The sequence below is a fragment of the Oncorhynchus keta genome, chromosome 37, assembly GCF_023373465.1.
Source record: "Oncorhynchus keta strain PuntledgeMale-10-30-2019 chromosome 37, Oket_V2, whole genome shotgun sequence".
NCBI lineage: Eukaryota > Metazoa > Chordata > Actinopteri > Salmoniformes > Salmonidae > Oncorhynchus > Oncorhynchus keta.
This window is the reverse complement of record NC_068457.1, coordinates 8,217,498-8,239,362: the sequence shown is the minus strand read 5'-3', so window position 1 is coordinate 8,239,362 and position 21,865 is coordinate 8,217,498. Positions and strand designations below refer to the sequence as shown.

The window sequence follows — 21,865 nt, the reverse complement described above, 5'->3', positions numbered from 1 at the left end:
AAGGCGTCTGCATGCTTCCTATCCGAAGCGGTTTGTTCATATATGATGACGACATTTTGGTCTTGGGTAAGGTTTTTTCAGGTGGTTGTACACACGAGGCAAGCTGAAGTTCAGAGCCGAAGTCTACTCCCCCTCATTGGTCAACAGTAGGGATTCTTCAATTAAGTGTCTTGTTGTCATTCAATGATAGACAACTCGTTTTCAAGCACATTTTCTTCACATGAGAAATACTGCACCCAAACATCTCAGTTAAACGTAAAATTGAGCGACTAAGATCTCTCCTGCAAAAACGTCTAAATTAAGGACCGGTTTGTGTTCTTACACTGAACAAAAATGTAAATGCAATAATTTCAAAGATTTTACAGAGTTACAGTTCATAATCAGTTATTTGAAATAAATTAGGCCCTAATCTATGGATTTCACATGACTGGGAATACAGATATGCATTGGTTGATCACAGATAACTTACAAAAAAAATACAAAAGGTAGTAGGGGTGTGGATCAGAAAACCAGTCATTATCTGGTGTGACCACATTTTGCCTCATAGCTTATACCTGCCCATACCATAACCCCACCACGGAGCACTCAGTTCACAACGTTGACATCAGCGAACTGCTCGCCCACACAGTCTGCCATCGGCACAGTACAGTTGAAATCTGTGGAGAGCACACTTCTCCAGCATGCCAGTGGCCATTGAAGGTGAGCCTTTGCACACTGAAGTCCGTTACGACGCCGAACTGCAGTCAGGTCAAGACCCTGGTGAGGACGGCGAGCACACAGATGAGCTTCCCTGAGACGGTTTCTGCAGAAATTCATAGTTTGTGCAAACCCACAGTTTCATCAGAAGCCGGATGCTGAGGTCCTGGGCTGGTTGTACGTGGTCTGCAGTTGAGGCCGGTTGGACAAATTCTCTAAAACGAGTTTGGAGGGGGCTTATGGTAGAGAAATTAACATTTCATTCTCTGGCAACCGCTCTGGTGGACATTCCTGCAGTCAGAATGCCAATTGCACACTCCCTCAAACCATGAGACATCGGTGACATTGTGTTGTGTGACAAAACTGCACATTTTTGTGGCCTTTTATTGTCCCCAGCACAAGGTGCACCTGTGTAATTATCATGCTTTTTAATCAGCTTCGTGATATGCCACACCTGTCAGGATTATCTTGGCGAAGGAGAAATGCTCACTAACAGGGATGTAAACAAATTTGTGCACAAATGTTGAGAAATAGCTTTTTGTGTGTATGGAAAATATATTTTATTTCAACTCATAAAACATTGGACCAGCTGAACTGAAGCCTTAACCAGCCACCATGGTGCTCATGCTTCTGACTGATTAATAACTACCTAAGCTGCTTATAATGACACTACATAGAGGGAGGAAGGGACAGAGAAGGTAGAGAGGGGGGTGGAGAGAGAAAGGACTTACAGGGTAGAAAGAGGGCAGAAAGCATTTCCTTTCATTGTGGGACAAGACTATCGCTAACAGTCTGAAAACTGATGTGTGCTCGTGATCCATTTAAAACACACTTAGATAAGAACCCCTGTTAATGTCTTATTGCAAAGAAATCAAACGACGCACATGTGACTTACTGTATCAATCAAATAACATTTTTTTTTTTTTTTTTTTTTACCTTTATTTAACTAGGCAAGTCAGTTAAGAACAAATTCTTATTTTCAATGACGGCCTAGGAACAGGGGCAGAACGACAGATTTGTACCTTGTCAGCTCGGGGATTTGAACTTGCAACCTTTCGGCTACTAGTCCAACGCTCTAACCACTAGGCTACCCTGCCGCCCCCAACATGATGCAAATGAAAAAAATACATTGACTTTCTTGTTCATTTCATTGAGTCATCTAGATTTGGATTTTGTACATTTCTGTGAACAATCGGTCAGTGGAAATCTCCTTCTCCATCTTGGTCCATAGGAGACGACCCGGGGCAGGCAGGCAGCTGGCTGGCTGTCTGCCTTTGTTCCAAAATGGCAGTTGCAGCTGTCGTCAAAGGTCAAGAAAATGCTCTACGAACACTAAGGGACCTATGGAGACAGAGGACAGGACCAGGACAGACTATAATAGGGGAAAACTCACATCTAGAAATGGCAGGGTGGGCCCTGGTTGGTATATGAGGGTGGCACTCGGTCGGGCACCATGGCGCCAGCTGCCCTTCTCAGGCTCCTACCACGCCCTCTCCCAAACCCAGAACACTGCCCAAGGCACTTGCAGCAGGGATACCTCCTTTATCAGCAGGCACCATCAGAGGTTTCCCTGCCCCCCCCCAGCTCTTTATCACAGTAAGTTATCTTTGAAGTGCCCCCGCCACCCTACACCCCCTCTGGGTGTAACAGATCCTGGTTAAACCTACACCCGTCATCTCAATGCCATTGCTGCTCTTTGTGTTTTAGCTCGTCGGCTACCTTTTGTGCCCAAGGACATGAGGTGGGTGGCAGGGCATTAGGCCTTCTACACGTGCAACACCCCACTCCACCCCTAAGGAAACAGCCTTTACCCCCTCCCCTCCTCCATCCCTGTCCCTAGGGATCATTAACCAAGCTGGGACTGCTTTTGTCATCTGATCAGCAGCTTCACTACTTTCACTGGAACACTGGGATATGAAAAGGCAAGAGGGAGTTAGTTATATGTGGCTTCCCTGTCCCTACTGTATAGCTTTCATTTTTTTTTTTTTTTTTAAACAGGTGGTACCTTTATACGACTAAAAACTACTGAGATAAATATGGGAGCAGACAAGGAAAATAACATGTTTTTTTTTTAAACAAAAGTAGCGAATTGGAAAACCATGCTGTAAGCTGTGTGGATTTTGTTGTGGTCTGCAGTTCTCTCAGACATGCAGTCTCTCATTTACCTCCCACTCTTCTCCCTCCCTGGCCTCAGGAAACAGTGGAATACTGAACTCCCTTAAGTCTGCCCTTAACAAAAAAAAAAAATTTAAGAAAAGAGGGAACTAAAATAACACCTGGCTTGCATCCCAAATGGTACCCTATTCCCCATATATTGCACTACTTTTGATCAAAGCACTATTGGCCCTGGTCAAAGGTAGTGCACTACATGGGGAATAGGGTGCCATTTGGGACACTAACTAGCTCCTCCTGGCAGATGGTCCCCCAATCAATGGAAAACAAACCATGACTGTGCTGTTTACGTGCACAAAGCCTGGGTTGTGTTCAGTAGGTACTACATTTAATGGGAATGGAGTAAAACAGGAATGGACTACCTGGATTTTTCAAATAAGTGCATCTACATTTGTTGCACAACGTTTTGAACTAATGAACACAACCCAGGCTACATCAGCCCCAAAGAACACAGCTAACACACAGTGCTTTGGCCATTCAAAATAAATGTGGCCACACCGCTGCAAGTTGCAATGCGATCCTTCATTCAATTCTTCAGAAACAAAACCACACAACATCTATTGGTGTGACTGACTGAAGATCCTGACAATCAAGCCACCATCTCAAGTCAACCAGCCACTACCCCTAGACCAGTGGTACCCTGAATTTGCAGCGCACAGTGACTATCCTATTTTCCATTCATAACACATAACAATGATACAATTTCAATTCAATGTGTTTAATGCAGGCCTGAATCATTTCATTGAATACATCTATTGTTCCCTGGACGGCAGATAGATGGCAGTATAGCGCAGCTGTTGAACAGAAAGGCCGAAATTGAACGTTTGCTAAAACTGCAACTGCACAAGCTACAGCAACTGACCCATAGTTCATTTTGCAGTCTGGTAGACATGGATCGATTTATTGTGTACAAAAAAAAAGAAACGGAAATCTATTGACAATGAAAATGAGGGGGAAAGAGCTGGAGAACAACGTGACAGCTGTGAACGAACAACCGCCGGAGAACCAGGAAATAAAATCAAAAATCAGGAGGATGGCGGCGGGGAAACACAGCTAGCTAACGTAGCTCCGGTGGCTAAGAGAAGGATACGGTCGATTCAAGAAGAACGCAGAAAGTTCCAAGAGAAAATGGACAGACAAGTATTTTTGTACTGCATAAGGGGACAAGCTCACGGTCTTATTTTCCAGAAGGCAGTCAATCATTTTAAACGAGCAAATTTCCAGTCACACCGTGCCCACTTTGACAAAACATATCCGCCACAAAGCAACCTCAGAAACAACAAAATAGTGCAAATCAAAGGACCCCTCAAAGAACAACAAATGGACAGATCTAGCACTGTTGCAGAGAAAACGACAGAGGCAACATATGAGATTGCTTGGATACTCGCGAGAAACAAAAAGGCCTTCACAGACACGGATATTGTATGCCGATTTCACAGACAAGGAAGCTATTTTAAAGAAAATTAGGGGACTGCAACTCTCAGACTCAACCATAACAAGACACATAGAAGACATCAGCAAACAACTGATTACTGACATATCCGTCGCCGTGTTTTAGGTATTGCGCTTGACGAAAGCGCTGATGTGACTGACATTGCCCAATTATGTGTTTGGGGTCCTTTCCCCTCAAAACGGGTCAATCAGAGAGGAACTTCTATGTTTACTGCCCCTTCAGGGACAAACACGAGAGGATATTCTGAAAGCCCTTGTTACATTTTTTTGCTGATAATATTGACTGATCAAATCTGGCACCTGACGGCGCCCCAAACATGCGAGGGAAGGAGAAAGGACTCAACAAATGAACATTGTGAAACAAAAACAGAGAAACAGACTGACCAATGCACACCCGGATTGCCTCACAAGGATACCAACAGACTATACCTTTTGAATTCATTCAGTCAAGGAGCAGAACGCATATTTTCACTCATCCAGCTACTGAACTAAACCTTAGTAAATGAAGGTAATGGGGCGGCAGGTAGACTAGTGGTTAGAGAGTTGGGCCAGTAACCCGAAAGGTTGCTATATCAAATCCCCGAGCTGACAAGGTAAAACTCTGTCATTCTGCCACTGAACAAAGCACTGTTCCTAGGCCGCCATTGTAAATAAGAATTTGTTCCAAACTGACTTGCCTAGTTAAAGGTTAAATAAAAAAACAAATAAATACGATATGGGTCTTATACATGTGTGTGTATATATTTGTGATGTACATCAAAACAATTGCGTGTTCCATTGCTCTCAATTGATAATATTTGAAGAAAAAGTACAACAAATTAAAGATAAGTGCAGCCCTCTGACAAAGTTGTCCCCTTACAAAGAACAATGAGTAACACTGCCCTAGACACAGATCTGTGAGGACTGGATAGGCATAAGCAATAATTACAAAAATTCAATCTAGCATATTGAAAGGCAAGGTGGAGCTACTACAAGTTCTTTCAGAACTCCAAAAGTGAACAGGAAGTAGGGCTCAACTTTCGAATGGATACGTCTTTGCTGTGATATGCACAACACCTCACTTATGCAATTCCTTCCATTATTTTCCCTCTGTTCTTTTGGCATGACAGTGAAATCGCTGTCATGCCAAAAGTGAAACCACAACTCCTGCTACTTGCTTTCCTTTGTAAATGTAAACAGTGTTCACGAGGAAACTATGAAACCACCTACTGGATAGTTGGTTGTCGTCATCATCATCTGGCCCACAACTGGGGTGTATTCACCAAGAACCAAACTAAAGCATACAGGCCCAAATGGGGAGGGACCTACCAGAATGTGTCCAATAAATTATTGTTTTTCATTGCAAAACATTATGCACTAATGAATACACCCATGTTCTGTTGGTGAATTTACTTTGGTGATAGGTCTTTATTTTACCAGGTAAGTTGACTGAGAACACATTCTCATTTACAACAATGACCTAGGGAATAGTTACAGGGGAGAGGAGGGGGACGAATGAGCCAATTGTAAGCTGGGGATGATTAGGTGACCGTGATGGTATGAGGGACAGCTTGAGAATTTAGCCAGGACACCGGAGTTAACACCCTTACACTTACAATAAGTGCCATGGGATCTTTAGTGACCACAGAGAGTCAGGACACCCGTTTAACATCCCATCCGAAAGACAGCAACCTACACAGGGCAATGTCCCCAATCACTACCCAGGGGCATTGGGATATTTTTTTTATTTAGACCTGAGGAAAGCCTGCCTCCTATAGAAAGGTTACTGCTCTGTCTCCCAACACAGAGATTAGGGTAATTTCAGTGTTTCCAGGGCCTTGTGGAGGTACGGTAAGCTACATTACAAGCTTTCCTGAAAAATACCATATTGTCGTAAAATATTGGACAGATAGGTGTAATAAGTTCTCATCAGCGTCACCCAGTAGGCCTCATTTCACTAGCAATCTTACCGCGTTCCAGCAGAGCCTGTGCGTCCTCGCAAGAAGAAAGAGCTCATCAATAAGAAACCTCTAGTAGGGCTGGGAAAACAGAGTAAAAAATGACCACCCAACAAATGTTTGTTCTGATATTTTAGCAGGCATTGGCAACCTGGGTACATATGGCATCCCGTGAGAGGCCTTGCACTCTGCTCCTCTTTGCAAAGAGGAGCAATGAACTCTACGTTCATCGAAGGGTCATTAGTTTAACAGTGTGAATGTCTGTCTGAAGCTAAGAGCGGAGAAACCCAGTCATACTCTCAATTCTGTGTTTGTCTTTGAACCACAGGCTCTATTTAGCCAAGAAACACTCATACACATACATTAACAGTCAAAAGTTGACACACCTACTCATTCCAAGGTTATTTTTACTATTTTCCACTTTGTAGAACAATGATTCCCTATGTTTTATTTCATAGTTTTGATGTCTTCACAAATATTCTAAAAATGTAGAGTGGTAAAATAAAGAACAACCCTTGAATGAGTAGGTATGTCCAAACTTTTGACTGGTATTGTACACACACCGCTTTAGGAAAGTATTCAGACCCCTTGATTTTTCCCCACATTTTGTTATCTTACAGCCTTATTCTAAAATTGATTAAATAGCTTTTTTTTTCTCCCTCAATCAGTTTGGGTTACACACTTATGACCCCTCTTTGGAAAAGGTGAGACTCGTCGGTTCTGATGGCCACAATCCTCACAAGACTCGCCTGAAGGTAGCTCGGTACCAGTAATAAAAAAAAAGTTAGTACTGTAAATATAGTGCATTTGTAAAGTATTCAGACCCCTTGACTTTTTCCACATTTTGTTACAGCCTTAGGCTAAAATGTATTTTTTCCCTCATCAATCTACACACAACACCCCATAATGACAAAGCAAAAACAGGTTTAAAAAACTGAAATATCACATTTACATAACTATTCAGACCCTTTACAGCCTTGAGTGTTCTGGGGTTTGATGCTACAAGCTTGGCACACCTGTATTTGGAGAGTTTCTCCCAGTCTTCTCTGTAGATCCTCTCAAGCTCTGTCAGGTTGGACGGGGAGCGTTGCTGCACGGCTATTTTCAAGTCTCTCCAGAGATGTTTGATCGGGTTCAAGTCTGATCGGGGTTCAAGTCTGATCGAAGGACACTCAGAGACTTATCCCGAAGCCACTCCACGTCTTGGCTGTGTGCTTAGGGTCTTTGTCCTGTTGGAAGGTGAACCTTCACCCCAGTCTGAGGTCCTGAGTGCTGACACCACCATACTTTACCGTAGGGATGGTGCCAGGTGCCAGGTGACACTTGGCATTCAGGCCTTAGGAAAGTATTCAGACCCCTCGAGTTTTTCTACATTTTGTTATGTTACAGCCTTATGCTAAAATTGACTAAATACATTTTTGCTAGGAAGCTGGATAATGTTAGCTCAAGGGGTTGAGTTTAGGAGTTAGCTAAAAGGTTTAGCTAAAAGGTTTAGGGTTAGCTAACATGCTAAGTAGTGGCAAAGTAGCTCAAAAGTAAGTAGTTGCTAATTGTCCATGATGAGAGCTGTACAGACAACATGTGGGTTGCTAGACGTTACATGTCCAGGATTGGGAGACAATATATCCACAGTGAACATATAATTACATCAATTTTTCAAAGTGATGGTAGTGCATTCAGATTTATATCAGCTGAAGTATGTGCAGAACCATGTAAGCACGTGCACGAACTCAGCAAGTGTGCATTCATTTGTATCTACTGAGCATGCTTCAGGTGATATAAATACGAATGCATTAGCAATGCTTTGAACAGTTCAAGCAATTATACTTTCCTGTGGATGTATCATCTCACATTCCTACCACCGGAAGGACCAGACACAAGAACCGTTAAAAGTATGTTAATATATAATTGTATTCAACATTATGGCTTGTAGAAATCGCGAGAGCAAACTTTCCTGATTCAAACGCTTAATTTCTGCCAGACACAGAATTCAATGCAATTCAACCTCGCGTATTCACGCTATACATCCACATTTGGTGTCCCAGATGTACGTTTACTATTATGTCTAGTCCGAGACCCGTCTGAACAGGGTGGGGACACTGGCATCTATATCGTTGTTCAACGAGGCAATAGGCCTTTCGTGTCGCTGAAAATGACATTGCGCAGTAGGCTATTCTCCGTTACACAAATCGATTTGGATGAGACGATGAAGTCATAAAATTTGCATGAAAGCATTTCACCCATCCTTGACCATCATCAACTGACATTCATATAAGCAATTCACACAGACAGTGCTATCCCGGCCTGTTTTTGTTTTTTTAAACAGTCCGTAGTATAATGACCTAACAGCAGTTGTCCATTTATATTTTTCAATAGGTCATGGTCAGTCTGTGGTGTTCCCTAGTCTGGCCAGCCACACACACACCCTTTATCCAAGGAGTATTCAATGGCCGCATAAGAACACCGCAAAAAGCATAGAACTCTTTCAAACAAACCACTAGCTTTGACATCATAGGGTTTATAAAAAGGTAGATGTTGATCTAAAAACACAGCCATATTTTAAATGTTAGGTCCTATACAACCAACTACCCTTCCTCAACAATCAATTCACACCCAGCAGGCTATCATTCCCTGTCTCCCGGCCCTTTCTTCGTGGGGACGCTACAATAATGAACACCTATGCTGGTACACCGTAACTCGTTTAAGGTATTTTTTGTTATTAAGTAGATTGTTAGGTTTTATCAATAAATAAATAAATCCTAATCACATCTGGAGGTGAGAAAAGCTGCTTTCAAAATCTACTTACAGTCAAATTGGGATTTAACAGCGGCTCCTCTTCTGTGTTCACCCCAATGGATGATGAAAACCAAAGGCAGTAATGTTCGAAATAACACGCTTCTGTGAATCAGTTGAGAGAATTGTAGTGCCCGTTGTCCTCATATTTTTTGAACTAACAGCTCGGCATGCAAACACATACATACTCCCATCCTCGTTCTCTTTCTCAGGATTGTTGCGTGAGGCACGCTATGCGTCTCCTGTTTCCTGTCCAGCCCAGAATTAGGCTCGAATCATCTATCCTGGGAGTGAACAAGCGCCTCTCCATCCTCGTGTACAAGTATGCAATTGCAGCACGCAAATCGGGGCGTTCCTGCTTGTGGGCATTTCTGCGTCTGCAGGAACACACCTCTCGAGCATCCCATTGGTTCCTTCATGAACACCACCCCTCGAGTATCCCATTGGTTCCTTCATGAACACCCTCCCTCGAGCATCCCATTGCTTTCTGCATTAACGCCCTCCCCACCCCCATCGAGTACCCATTGGTTCCTGTATGAAAGCCCCCGTCCATGCTTGGGTATGTCTTGCGGCACTTTCGAATGTGGGTCAAAAGGAAATATTGTCAACCACGCCTCCTGTGTGCCGGAGTCCTCTTTTCCAGCTGGACAGTGTCCTTCCCTCCCAGTCGTTAACAGAACTGCAGGAAACCGTACAGCAAACTGGCTAACACCTTTCTCCCGCCTGCTGTGTACCCAAGAAAATCATGCCTGACAGGCGGGGGCCAAGGACAGTTACTAGCACAGAAGGAGGCTGGGGCCAAGGACACTGTTACTAGCACAGAAGGAGGCTGGGGCGACACCGTGTTAGCTAAGTTGCTTGCTTACCAGTTAGCTAACACACGATGTCACACCCACCTGCTGTGTACCCGAAAAAACCTAAGGGCGAAGGATACGTCTACCGCTGTCGCTACTGCTAGCTTCTCCGGGAGGCGGAGGCAACACCGTGTGCTCCCGTGTACCGGACTCCTTATTAAGACTAACCAAGCACACATTTGTCCTTCGCTCTCGCCTGCCGAACATCTGTCCTCTCCGTCATTGACAGAACTTCTGGAAAACAGTGCCCGACAGGCGGGGGCGAAGGACACTCCACCTGCGGCCCCCATTTTGAAGGCCCTCCGAAACATTTTTTTTGGAACTCAGTCGGGGTCTCAACTTACTTTTGCGAGTTAGAATAGTAGAATACAAGGTATAATTTCGAAATTTGGTTGTGTATCAGCAGTTATCGTATGTCAGCTAACGTTTAAATTATTATTGCTAAGTTAGTTTTGCAGCCAGCTATCACGTTATAATGGTCGAAATACTCCCATTGATTTTGTTAGTCAGACTCACTCGTATCATTAAACTGCATTTGTCTCCACTTTATGGCAAACATTTTTGTGCCCCCATCAAAGTTTCGATCCCTAAGCTAACAGCTAGCTACGGTTATCTGCCTCACCTCTTCTTCTGTTGGGTGTATCAGCGGTTGGCATTCGACATTATGAGGAATTACCGCCATCTACTGTATTGGAGTTCCCATTCGCCTCCTGCCTATGTACTTGAATCATAGCTTAAACATGTAAAAGTACTGTATAAAGAGGGGCAGGAACGCCCTGAATTGCGGGGTGCAGTTCTCGACCCATCTTAACCAGACTGCTGAAGAAGCCAATTCGATGTACAAATTCATGGGATTGTTAAACTAATTCATATGGACTGATTCATGTTTGTCAAACCTCATACATTATCCTGTGAAGTTAGAATTAAAATAAACTTTTAATTTGCAAATTCTTTCTAATCTCTTACATTAATTCCACACACAAATTATTTACCATTTGTTGGTGTTCCTATTCTACCAACCCCAAACCGTTGCACAGTTCAAATCACATTTTATTGGTCACAAAAAGTTATTTCCAGCTATATGTAATAACACAAATAAATGTCTGGGATAATAATGTAACAAATAACACACACACAAAAAAAATACTGCAAAGTTGCCATATCTGTCGGTGGCATCCCCTGTTGTAGGATACTGCAAGTTTATTATAACCTTTGACCATTACCTCATTAGGCTATATCTGAAAGTGGTAGCCTAATAAAGTGAGGAACCAATGGCAATGGTGTACAAAGGACGTATAATGTGATAATAAATATAATATATAAGTGCTTGATAAATCGTTTGTGAAAGTGTGTTTAAATGTGTATTACAAATATAATTATCAACAGGCAGATACATCTAAACGAATTATGTCACCTAGTGGACAAAATTGCCATGACATCATTACATTTTTTATTCCTTCTCCCTGGTTCTAGGCCAGAGAGAAACATCTGATTAGCTGAATACTTGAATCTGGGTGTCAGGCAGCATTTAGATTGGCAGTCCAATTCAGTTTTTATTTTTTATTTATTGTTTTTTTGACAAATCAGATCTGAAAAATATCTGATGTGAAAACAATTGGTCAAAATATAAATTATTGGAAAAAATGTCAGAATTGGGCTGCCTCTCTAAACACAGCCTGACAGTGATGGGCAAGCACCAGTTGGCTCTGGTTTTGACTCGATCAGCATTTTCAATCTGTGCTGTTTTGACCCATCAGTGACCTTTACCACTGCTCTCTCCTCTCTGACATGTAAGGTCCCCAGTGTTTCAGAGAAAGTGATGATTAGGATCAACATCATGGGGTCCCCAGTATTGCAACATCGAGGCATAAGATACCTGGGCAAAAGCAGATCTATAGCTAGGGGTTTGTTAAGTGTATTTTTTCACAAAACGGAACATTCTACTAGGTGTTCTGATTGGAACCATCCATGCTGTCAAAGAAGGCTATGAAAAGCAGAAGTTAAGACGTGAGCTGTGGTTGAATACCCATACTATCATACTGTATACTACATACTTAATGAGTATATACTACATACTATAAGTTAATTTTAGTATACTGTAAACAAACAGTATCCTTTCAGATAAGTGTACTCTCTCTTCACCTGTGTACCGGAAGTTGATGCTGTTGCTATGCAACTTCTTGCTAGCTAGTTAGCATAGCCAAAAAATTACTCGCTTGACATCTTACGACTTCATTAACAATGTCCATTGAGAACTCAAAATGACAAAACCACTTAGCTAAGCTAAGAATGATGTGAATTATCAAGTCAATAAACATTGGGTAGTTAGTTGGTATATAGTTAATATACTGGCACTAACGTTAGTGGAAAGGGGGAAACCTAGTCAGTTGTACAACTGTACTGTAGCTAGCTAACATATTGGTACATACAAGCAACTGCAGTAATGATATGATATGCTGTTCGTAAGGCTAGCGAAGCTAACAAATTGTCAGACAACATAACATGTAGCGTAACTTATTTGAAAAGCCATTACTTTATCATATTGCACAACATTTTCTTAGCATGTCATAATTAGTTAAAGCAATGAATTCGTATCTGGTGTCAATGGACTTCGGCTGCATATTTTCCACAATTTTATTCAAATCTGAAAATGATGTGAAGTCACGCCCATTTCTGAAGAATCGCATAATGGGCCCCAAAAGAACAGAAATAGTGTCCACTTATTGTATACTTCGTATTTTGGCAAATGTAGTACGACATCCGGGACTGTGTTCGTGCTGGGAGAAGCTCTGCGTTTGGTGTTCATGTAGACACTCTAGGAAGACTCCACTCTCTTTAGGTCTCAGTTGGTAGAGCATGATGCTTGCAACCCCAGGACTGTGGGTTCTATTCCCGAAGGGGCCACCAACACCAAAAATGTATGTATGCATGACATGACTGTGTGTGTGTGTGTGTGTGTGTGTGTGTGTGTGTGTGTGTGTGTGTGTGTGTGTGTGTGTGTGTGTGTGTGTGTGTGTGTGTGTGTGTGTGTGTGTGTGTGTGTGTGTGTGTGTGTGTGTGTGTGTGTGTGTGTGTGTGTGTGTATAGCTGTAGTGTGCAGGAGATCAGTAAATCTCTCAACTCCCCCCCCCAAACAAACTATAGCACACAACATTTCCAATGAAGTTACCTGTATGATATGAAGTGTCTCTGGAAAATTCTTGCACAGAAAAAATCATGACAAACAGGAAATGTTGGCCTACACTGTGACCACAACGAGATGTATGGTGATACGATTCGATGTAATACTCCCCTGTCTCTGTGATAATATCAGAGTTTTCCTGACAGCCTGTCGCAGGAGACAGTCACATAGCAACAGAGAAACCTGGGTGGGTCTCTGCGAATTTTACCAGAAGCAGTGAAATATGATATGGAGGAGAAAAGCAAAACATGAGTAATACGATACGAGGTTCCAAGCCCATCAAAAGTCACACACCGGTAGAGGGTGGAAACTTATGAAGTTCAGAGTGCACTGCCACAGAGTGAGGATGTTTTTTTACTGAAGAGTCCGTGCAGTCAGTCACCCTGTTAGATGTGCAGCAGAGAGAGTTGCTTACAGTCGACAAGGGCCAGATTGTTGTTCACAGTGACAGGTGACAGGGAAGGATGTTATGAGATGCACGCTGCCATCGTGTGACGAGCATGTGTTGTATGTTTAGGTAGAGCAGAGCAGTCACTGTCTCGTTCTGTTTGGCTTACAGTGTCTTGTCACATTTACCCTGATTGTTGTGCACTGTAAAGGGAGATCAGGGGAGCTTCAGTTTCACGACAAAACTGAGAACTTTCAAGATGAACGTTTACTGGATACCCACGATCCTCCTCTCCCTCTCCAGTGCTGCCAAAATGATAAGCTCAAACAACTGTAAAGGTAAGATCGGAGCCTGTTTAATATGGTGCAATGTTATAGAATGTTCATAGAGTATTGTGTAGAATAGATATAAATGTCAGTCAGGTAGAATAAGAAATTGTTTCAGCACATTTGTCTGAATGTTTCACCATTGGACTTTGTCATTATCGTTCATCTATATTCTCAGTATCAACAAATGTCACCTCAGGCATGATCCATAGCACGACCAGAACATTCTGATAACAAGAACAAAAGCCAAAGATTGCCCAATCAAAGGGTTGCAATGCTAGCAAAATTGCATGGTTTTATAAGGTGGGGATGCTAGTTGCAGTGGTTTGAATTCGTCCAGCACACTACTCAAATGAGTGCAGTTAAACCCCAATTACAAATGTGGATATGCTTCAACATCTAGACTGCAGCTATATTATGAATAAAATAAGCAGGTCTATGTACAGTTCAAGTCGGAAGTTTACATACACTTAGGTTGGAATCATTAAAACTCGTTTTTCAACCACTCCACAAATTTATTGTTAACAAACTATAGTTTTGGCAAGTCGGTTAGGACATCTACTTTGTGCATGACACGAGTAATTTTTCGAACAATTGTTAACAGACAGATTATTTCACTGTATCACAATTCCAGTGGGTCAGAAGTTTACATTCACTAAGTTGACTGTGCCTTCAAACAGCTTGGAAAAATCCAGAAAATTGTGTCATGGATTTAGAAGCTTCTAATGGGCTAATTGACATCATTTGAGTCAATTGGAGGTGTACCTGTGGATATATTTCAAGGCCTACCTTCAAACTCAGTGCCTCTTTGCTTGACATCATGGGATAATCAAAAGAAATCAGCCCCAAGACCTCAGAAAACAATTTTAGACCTCGACAAGTCTGGTTCAAACATAGCAGCAGAACAACATGGTAGCAGCACAAAACATGGTACAGTACAAACATTATTGGGCAAAGACAACAGCACAAAGGGCAAGAAGGTAAAGACAACAATACATCACGCGAAGCAGCCAAAACTGTCAGTAAGAGTGTCCATGATTGAGCCTTTGAATGAAGAGATTGAGATAACTGTCCAGTTTGGTAGTTTTTTGCAGCTCGTTCCAGACGCTAGCTGCAGCGAACTGAAAAGAGGAGCGACCCAGGGATGTGTGTGCTTTCGGGACCTTTAACAGAATGTGACTGGCAGAACGGGTGTTGTATGTGGAGGATGAGGGCTGCAGTAGATATCTCAGGTAGGGGGGAGTGAGGCCTAAGAGGGTTTAATGAATAAGCATCAACCCGTGTCTTGCGACAGGTATACAGAGATGACCCGTTTACAGAGGAGTATAGAGTGCAGTGATGTGTCCTATAAGAAGCATTGGTGGCTAATCTGATGACCGAATGGTAAAGAACATCTAGCTGCTCGAGGGAACCCTCAACTGCCGATCGATCTATAAATTACGTCTCCGTAATCTAGCATGGGTAGGATAGTCATCTGAATCAGGGTTAGTTTGACAGCTGTGGTGAAAGAGGAGTGATTACGATAGAGGAAACCAAGTCTAGATTTAACCTTAGCTTGCATCTTTGATAGCTGCTGAGAGAAGGACAGTGTACCATCTCGCCATACTCCCAAGTACTTGTATGAGTTGACTACCTCAAGCTCTAAACCCTCAGAGGTAGTAATCACACCTGTGGGGAGAGGGGCATTCTTCTTACCAAACCACATGACCTGTGTTTTGTTCAGAACCAGGTTTAGGGTGGAGAAAGCTTGTTGGACACTAAGAAAGCTTTGTTGAAGAGCGTTTAACACAAAATCCAGGGAGGGGCCAGCTGAGTCGAACCAGGGGCGGAACCTGTTTTTAATTCTCATTTTATTTATGGGTGTGTATGTTAACAATACCACTGAAAATATCAACAACAAAAAGGTCCAAGTTACTTCGACAGAGGGGATCAAGCTGATTCTATACCATTTTACAGAGGCAAGATCATGATGGAAGGCTTGCTCATTAAAGTTTTTTAGTAAGTGTCTATGACAAGTCAGGACAAGTCGTTACACTGAACAGCCATTACAAACACAGGCTGTAAAACAGTGATCACTAAGGTCATTACAGAAAACACCAGATTGATACCTATCGGGATTATTTGTAGGGATAACATCAAGGAGAGTAGCCTTTTCTGGATGTTTGGAGTCATACCTTGTGGGATTGGTGATAATCTGAGAAACATTTAGGGAGTCCCCTTGCTTTAGGACTTGGTCAGGTGGTTTAAGCATGTCCCAGTTTAGATCACCTAGCAAGACAAAATTCAGACTTAGTGTAAGGTGCCAGGAGAGAGCTTAGGGCATTTAGGGTACAGGTCGGTGCTGATGGTGGCCGATAACACCCAGCAACAAGTCAACAAAGAGTTATTAAAGTGTAATGTGTAAAACCAGGAAATCAAATACTTTGAGGACAGACTTGGTGGAGACAATCAAGCACCGTTGTTGATCCTTGGTAAAGATTGCCACTCCACCACCTTTGGATGGTCTGTCTTATAGAAGATTTGTCTTCTATAAAGGTTAACATCAGTGTTCCAAACACTCTTTCTTAACCACGTCTCAGTAATGACCTACACATCTGGATTGGAGCCATGAACCCACATTTTCAATTGATACATTTTAGGTAATAAACTTCTAGTGTTAACGTGCATAAAGCCCAGGCTTTTACTATAGCAGAAATCTGTGAAGCAGATATCAGAGCACAAATCAGAATTGAGGCGAGCAACAGTAGATGGGCCAAGGTGTACATGCGCATATAATCAGCAGTAATACAATCAGGTCACGGCAGAGGACAGGGAGAGCTCTGCAGTTTTTATAACATTTGAATGTGCATTAGGTGGCAACACGATCATATTGTAAAGCAATTTCCTTAGGTAAGATGAATACAAAGCCGGCGAGAGGTGATTAGAATAGGATGGGAGGCCAAGAGTCCGTGTAAGAGTCCCGAGTGTGGGAACAAACAGACTGTGTCACGGTTGGGTAAACAAGCAAGTTCATAGTCAACAAAGCACGCAGGAGTCATGAGGTAAATAGCATAAAGAGCAAGTGAAAAATATAACAACTTGTGGCTTGCCATTGTAAGTTCAGAGTCACTCGCCTCAACAGTGCATGTGTGCTGGAGGTGACGGAAGCTTGGGAGAGAGGAGGGAGTGTGGCCGGGGTACCTATAGCAGACAGGGGGAGACAGGCTAGGGCAGACGGTGAACAGATCACCAGGTGGAATCCAAGAAGCAGTGCAGCAGGCAACGGGAGTGGGTGTCACACCCACTTGTGAGAAACTTTTTACGGGAGGCAGATTCCTCGTAGAAAATCCCAGCTAATGTAGCTAGAAAGTCTCTGTTTGTCTTTTCCTCATGGAAAACGAGGTCGTTAGCTAGCTACAGTGTATCTTTTCAGTATCGGCGAGTGGTCATTTACAACGTCCAAACAAAGTTGTCCTGTGGCTGTTGTATTTTGGGGATTCTGACGAGGATATTTTCTCTGCACAGATGAAGGGGGCTTCAAAGGCCTCTGCATTTGGGTGGGATGGGGCAGTGAAACTCACCTGCCGTTGTTAGGCTCAAGAGTTTTCATACACTACAGTGCTAATTTCAGTCTTTCCTAGCAGTTTGGTGGCCTTATATAACAAAATTACCTATAGAGTTTGTCTATTACTTTTTGACTTCAGAAAATAAGTTCAGACTTAACATTACTCACTCAATGTTGTGTTGGGTGGTATTTCCAGGTTCCGCTGTGTTTCTTCTGCAGGTTTTGGCCTGTTAGAAGTTATTTTTACTTGATAGTGGAAACATTGATTCAACCCATTTCTGCCCAGTGGGATGCGTCTTTAAGCAAGCTCTGTAAGCGCCAGACGGTGCTCTGAATGGCACTAATGGCAAGTGAGCAGAAACAGACGGCCACCCAGGCTAGGTTTACTCATCTTGCTGTGTCAGATCAGTGATTTCTTCAAGGTAAGGAGGGAAGTATTCAGACAGGGCCCTTGTCTACTTCCCTCTGATATAACGCGCACAACTGACGGCCTCTGTTTGACTTTTGACCTTCCCTCACCAGACAAGCTCAGAACGTTCAATGTGGTCCGTGTGTTTGTCAACGGCACTGCATCTGTCAGCTGCCCCAACCTGACAGGCAAGGACCAGGAGGAGATGAGATTCCACCTATACCTGGGCTTGGTCGAGGTTGGCAACCACACTCACGACAATGGTCACAACCACAACTCCACAGAGACCGTGAGTCCTGTTGGGGAGGGTCTGGGGCTGAGGGTGAACGAACAGGACCATACGGTCAGTTTTGTCCTCTCTGGAATGACCACGGAGCGCGCTGGAGTCTATACCTGTGAGGGGTACCCCATGTACCCACCTCCCATTGAGAAAGTACCAGACGAGCCTCAGACCTTGGTCCTGGTTGAAGGTATGTTTACTACAAAAGGAACTGATCTATACAAGCACAAGCACACATAAATACACACAGGCATGCACAAAATGCTATATATTGATTTACAGAAATATATACACTTGAGTGTAGAAAACATTAGGAACACCTGCTCTTCCATGACATAGACTAACCAGGTGAATGGTATGATCCCTTATTGATGTCACCTGTTAAATCCACTTCAATCAGTGTAGATGAAGGGGAGGAGACAGGTTAAAGAAGGATATTTGAGCTTTGAGAAATTTGAAACATGGATTGTTGTATGTGTGCCATTCAGAGGGTAAATGGGCAAGGCAAAATATTTAAGTATGGTAGTAGATTCCAGGTGCACTGGTTTGAGTGTGTCAAGAACTTCAATGCTTCTGGGTTTTTCCACGTTCAACAGTTTCCTATGTGTATCAAGAATGGTCCACCACCCAAAGGACATCCAGCCAACTTGATACAACTGTGGGAAGCATTGGAGTCATCGTGGACCAGCATCCTTGTAGCACGTTTGACACCTTGTAGAGTACATGCGGTGACGAATTGAGGCTGTTCTGCGGGAAAAAGCGTTGTAACTCTATATTAGGAAGGTGTTCCTAATGTTTTGTACACACACAGTATATTCTAATGATCTATTTACACTTAAAAGACTAAACTGGACAGTTTCCTGAACTTATACAAGCCTTCTTCTGGACTTGAAATGTATTTTCAATGGAAAAACGAAGTTACTCTAGGAGTAGGCTTAATCTGGATCCGGAAAGCTGCCCCTTAAAGCTTAACTCACATATCCATCTCTCTCTTTGATTGGTTGGTCAGCTTTCCAGTGCCAGGCAAGGAAGCCTGTGGGATGTGTAGGCTCTGCTTGGACATGGGTACTGGGGTTCTGGGTCACCATCATCTATGGCCTGGCTGTCACTGTCATCGCCTTTGCCATCCGGGTGAGTGACATCTCGCTTCCTTTACTCAGAGAGAGGGGAACTTGTCTTACATCCGTGAGGTGCTGCCTCCTGTGATGAAAAAATATAAGCAAGCCTTGGCATAAATTCAATGCACAATTAACTATTTAGTCCATTGAGAGGTAAATAAATACCTGTCTATTTAAGGAAAAATCACCTTGATTAACTCCTTAGTCATAGCTGCCTATTCCTGATGGTACCAGTCAAAAGTTTGGACCTGCCCACTCATTCCAGGTTTTTTTTTTCTTAGTAAAAATGATGGTCTACAATACATTGTAGAATAATAGTGAAGACATCAAAACTATGAAATAACACATATGGAATCATGTAGTAACCCCCAAAAAAGTGTTAAACAAACATATTTTATATTTGCCTTGATGACAGCTTTGCACACTCTTTGCATTCTCTGAACCAGCTTCATGAGGTAGTCACCTGGAATGCATTTCAATGAACAGTTGTGCCTGGTTAATTTGTGGATTTTCTTTCCTACTTAATGCGTTTGAGAAGATATACAGAAGATAGCCCTATTTGGTAGAAGACCAAGTCAATATTATGGCAAGGACAGCTCAAATAAGCAAAGAGAAACAGTCCTTCATTACTTTAAGACATGAAGGTCAGTCAATATAGAAAATGTCAAGAACTTTGAAAGTTTCTTCAAGTATAGTCGCAAAAATCATTAAGCGCTCTGATGAAACTGGCTGTCATGAGGACCGCTACAAGAAAGGAAGACCTAGAATTACCTCTGCTGCAGAGAGTAAATTCATTAGAGTTAACTGCACCTCAGATTGCAGCCCAAATAAATGCTTCATAGTTCAAGTAACAGACACATCTCAACATCAACTGTTGACTGTTGACTGTGTGAATCAGGCCTTCATGGTCGAATTGCTGCTAAGAAAAAACTACTAAAAGACACCAATAAGAAGACTTGCTTGGGCCAAGAAAAAAGTCAATTAATGGACATTAGACTGGTGGAAAGATTTCCTTTGTCCTTTGGTCTGATGAGTCCAAATTTGACATTTTTGGTTTCAACCGCCATGTCTTTGTGAGACGCAGAGTAGGTGAATGGATGATCTCCGCATGTATGGTTCCCACCATGAAGCATGGAGGAGGTGTGATGGTGCTTTGCTGGTGACACTGTCTGATTTATTTAGAATTCAAGGCACACTTAACCAGCATGGCTACCACAGCATTCTGCAGCGATACACCATCTAAGCTGGTTTGCACTTAGTGGGACTATCATTTGTTTTTCAACAGGACAATGACCCAAAACAGACCTCCAGGCTGTGTACGGGCTATTTGACCAAGAAGGAGAGTGATGGAGTGCTGCATCAGATGACCTGGCCTCCACAATCACCCGGCCTCAAGCCAATTGAGATGGTTTGGGATGAGTTGGACTGCAGAGTGAAGGAAAAGCAGCGAACAAGTACTCAGCATATGTGGGAACTCCTTCAAGACTGTTGGAAAAGCATTCCTCATGAAGCTGGTTGAGAGAATGCCAAGAGTGTGCAAAGCTGTCATAAAGTCAAAGGGTGGCTACTTTGGAGAATATAAAATATATATAAAATATATTTTGATTTGTTGAATTTTTGGGGGTTATGTGTTATTTCATAGTTTTGATGTCTTCACTATTATTGTACAATGTAGAAAATAGTAAATATGAAAAAAAAACCTTGAATGAGTAGGTGTCCAAACTTTTGACTGGTACTGTATGTAAAACGACGAGCTGATAAATAAAATGACGTAAGATTCAACATTTCGTGTGCTTCAGTTAAATTATTGTACAGAATTCTTGCCAACAACAAAATGTTGAATATCTGGGGCATACAACCATTGCAGCTCTGCAGATTTTTATGTGAGGATACAGAATCAATAGACCATTTGTGTTGGTATTGCCCTCAAGTAGACGGTTTCTGGTCTCAGTTTAAAATTGACCCTAGAAATAGTACTGTTGGGAGATCTGGAGAGACCGGGTCAGTCATTTAATAATACTCTTAGTAAAAGTATTTATCTTCAACTCGCAATCTATGGATTCTATTCGATAGATTCAAAATCGCATGTTAAACATCACAGCATAGTTGAAAGATATCTTGCGTAGAAATACAAAGAGGGTGGCCAGCTGAGGAGGACGGGATGAGCTGGGGGAAATTGAGGGTTGGGATGAGGAACTGGAAACAAGTGGGAGAGAAGTTGCTGGGATGACGGTCAAAGAGAAAAGTCAAAAATAAAGTCAAAATAAGCAAAGAATACCAGTTTAAATGACAACAAAAAAAAGTCAAATAATGCAATATTGTATATGTATTTAAAACACAAATGATGCATGGAGACAGTTGTACACAACTACATACATATACACAGCTCACCCTACTCACTCTCCACCTCTTTCTGTGAATTTGATCCTCAGCTCAGACTGAGGAGAGTGGAGTGTTCCCAGAGTGACTACATGAACATCAAACCCAAAGCTCCACTCAGGTGGCACAGGAAGAAGCAGGGGGTCCAGCATCCAATCCGAATGGGACGATACTGATCACTGTCGTCCTCAGATCAGAGTTGAGCCACAATTTGCCTTTGAGAGCGGACTTCTGAAACACACCAAGTTTTCCATGTAAACCGGTTCATCAAGTCACATGGTACACATCTAATTGTACAACTGATTGCGTGTCAATAAAGATTTGAGTTATATATTA

General features: G+C 42.5%; 2 protein-coding genes across 5 annotated transcripts in view; one reads left to right on the top strand and one right to left on the bottom strand.

Moving 5' to 3' along the window:
- The window catches only part of LOC118369972 (ras-associated and pleckstrin homology domains-containing protein 1-like), a 77,046-nt gene extending 67,350 nt beyond the window's left edge, over window positions 1-9,696 (bottom strand). Inside the window, 1 exon segment of the mRNA XM_052499058.1 lies at window positions 9,064-9,696. The gene's annotated coding sequence lies outside the window, so the exon portion shown is untranslated.
- A 3,546-nt stretch (window positions 9,697-13,242) lies between these two features.
- LOC118382973 (T-cell-specific surface glycoprotein CD28-like) lies at window positions 13,243-21,865 on the top strand. Of its 4 annotated transcripts, none has more exons than XM_052499053.1 (4): window positions 13,243-13,811; window positions 17,866-18,222; window positions 19,042-19,163; window positions 20,436-20,932. In XM_052499053.1, the coding sequence occupies exons 1-4, from the start codon at window positions 13,733-13,735 to the stop codon at window positions 20,667-20,669; spliced, it is 792 nt and encodes a 263-aa protein (XP_052355013.1). In that variant the 5' UTR covers window positions 13,243-13,732; the 3' UTR covers window positions 20,670-20,932. The 4 variants fall into 4 exon arrangements, with proteins under 4 accessions (XP_052355013.1, XP_052355015.1, XP_052355012.1 ...); XM_052499055.1 differs by lacking the exon at window positions 20,436-20,932 and adding an exon at window positions 21,583-21,865 and having other exon boundaries at window positions 13,256-13,811; XM_052499052.1 differs by lacking the exon at window positions 13,243-13,811 and adding an exon at window positions 13,825-15,031.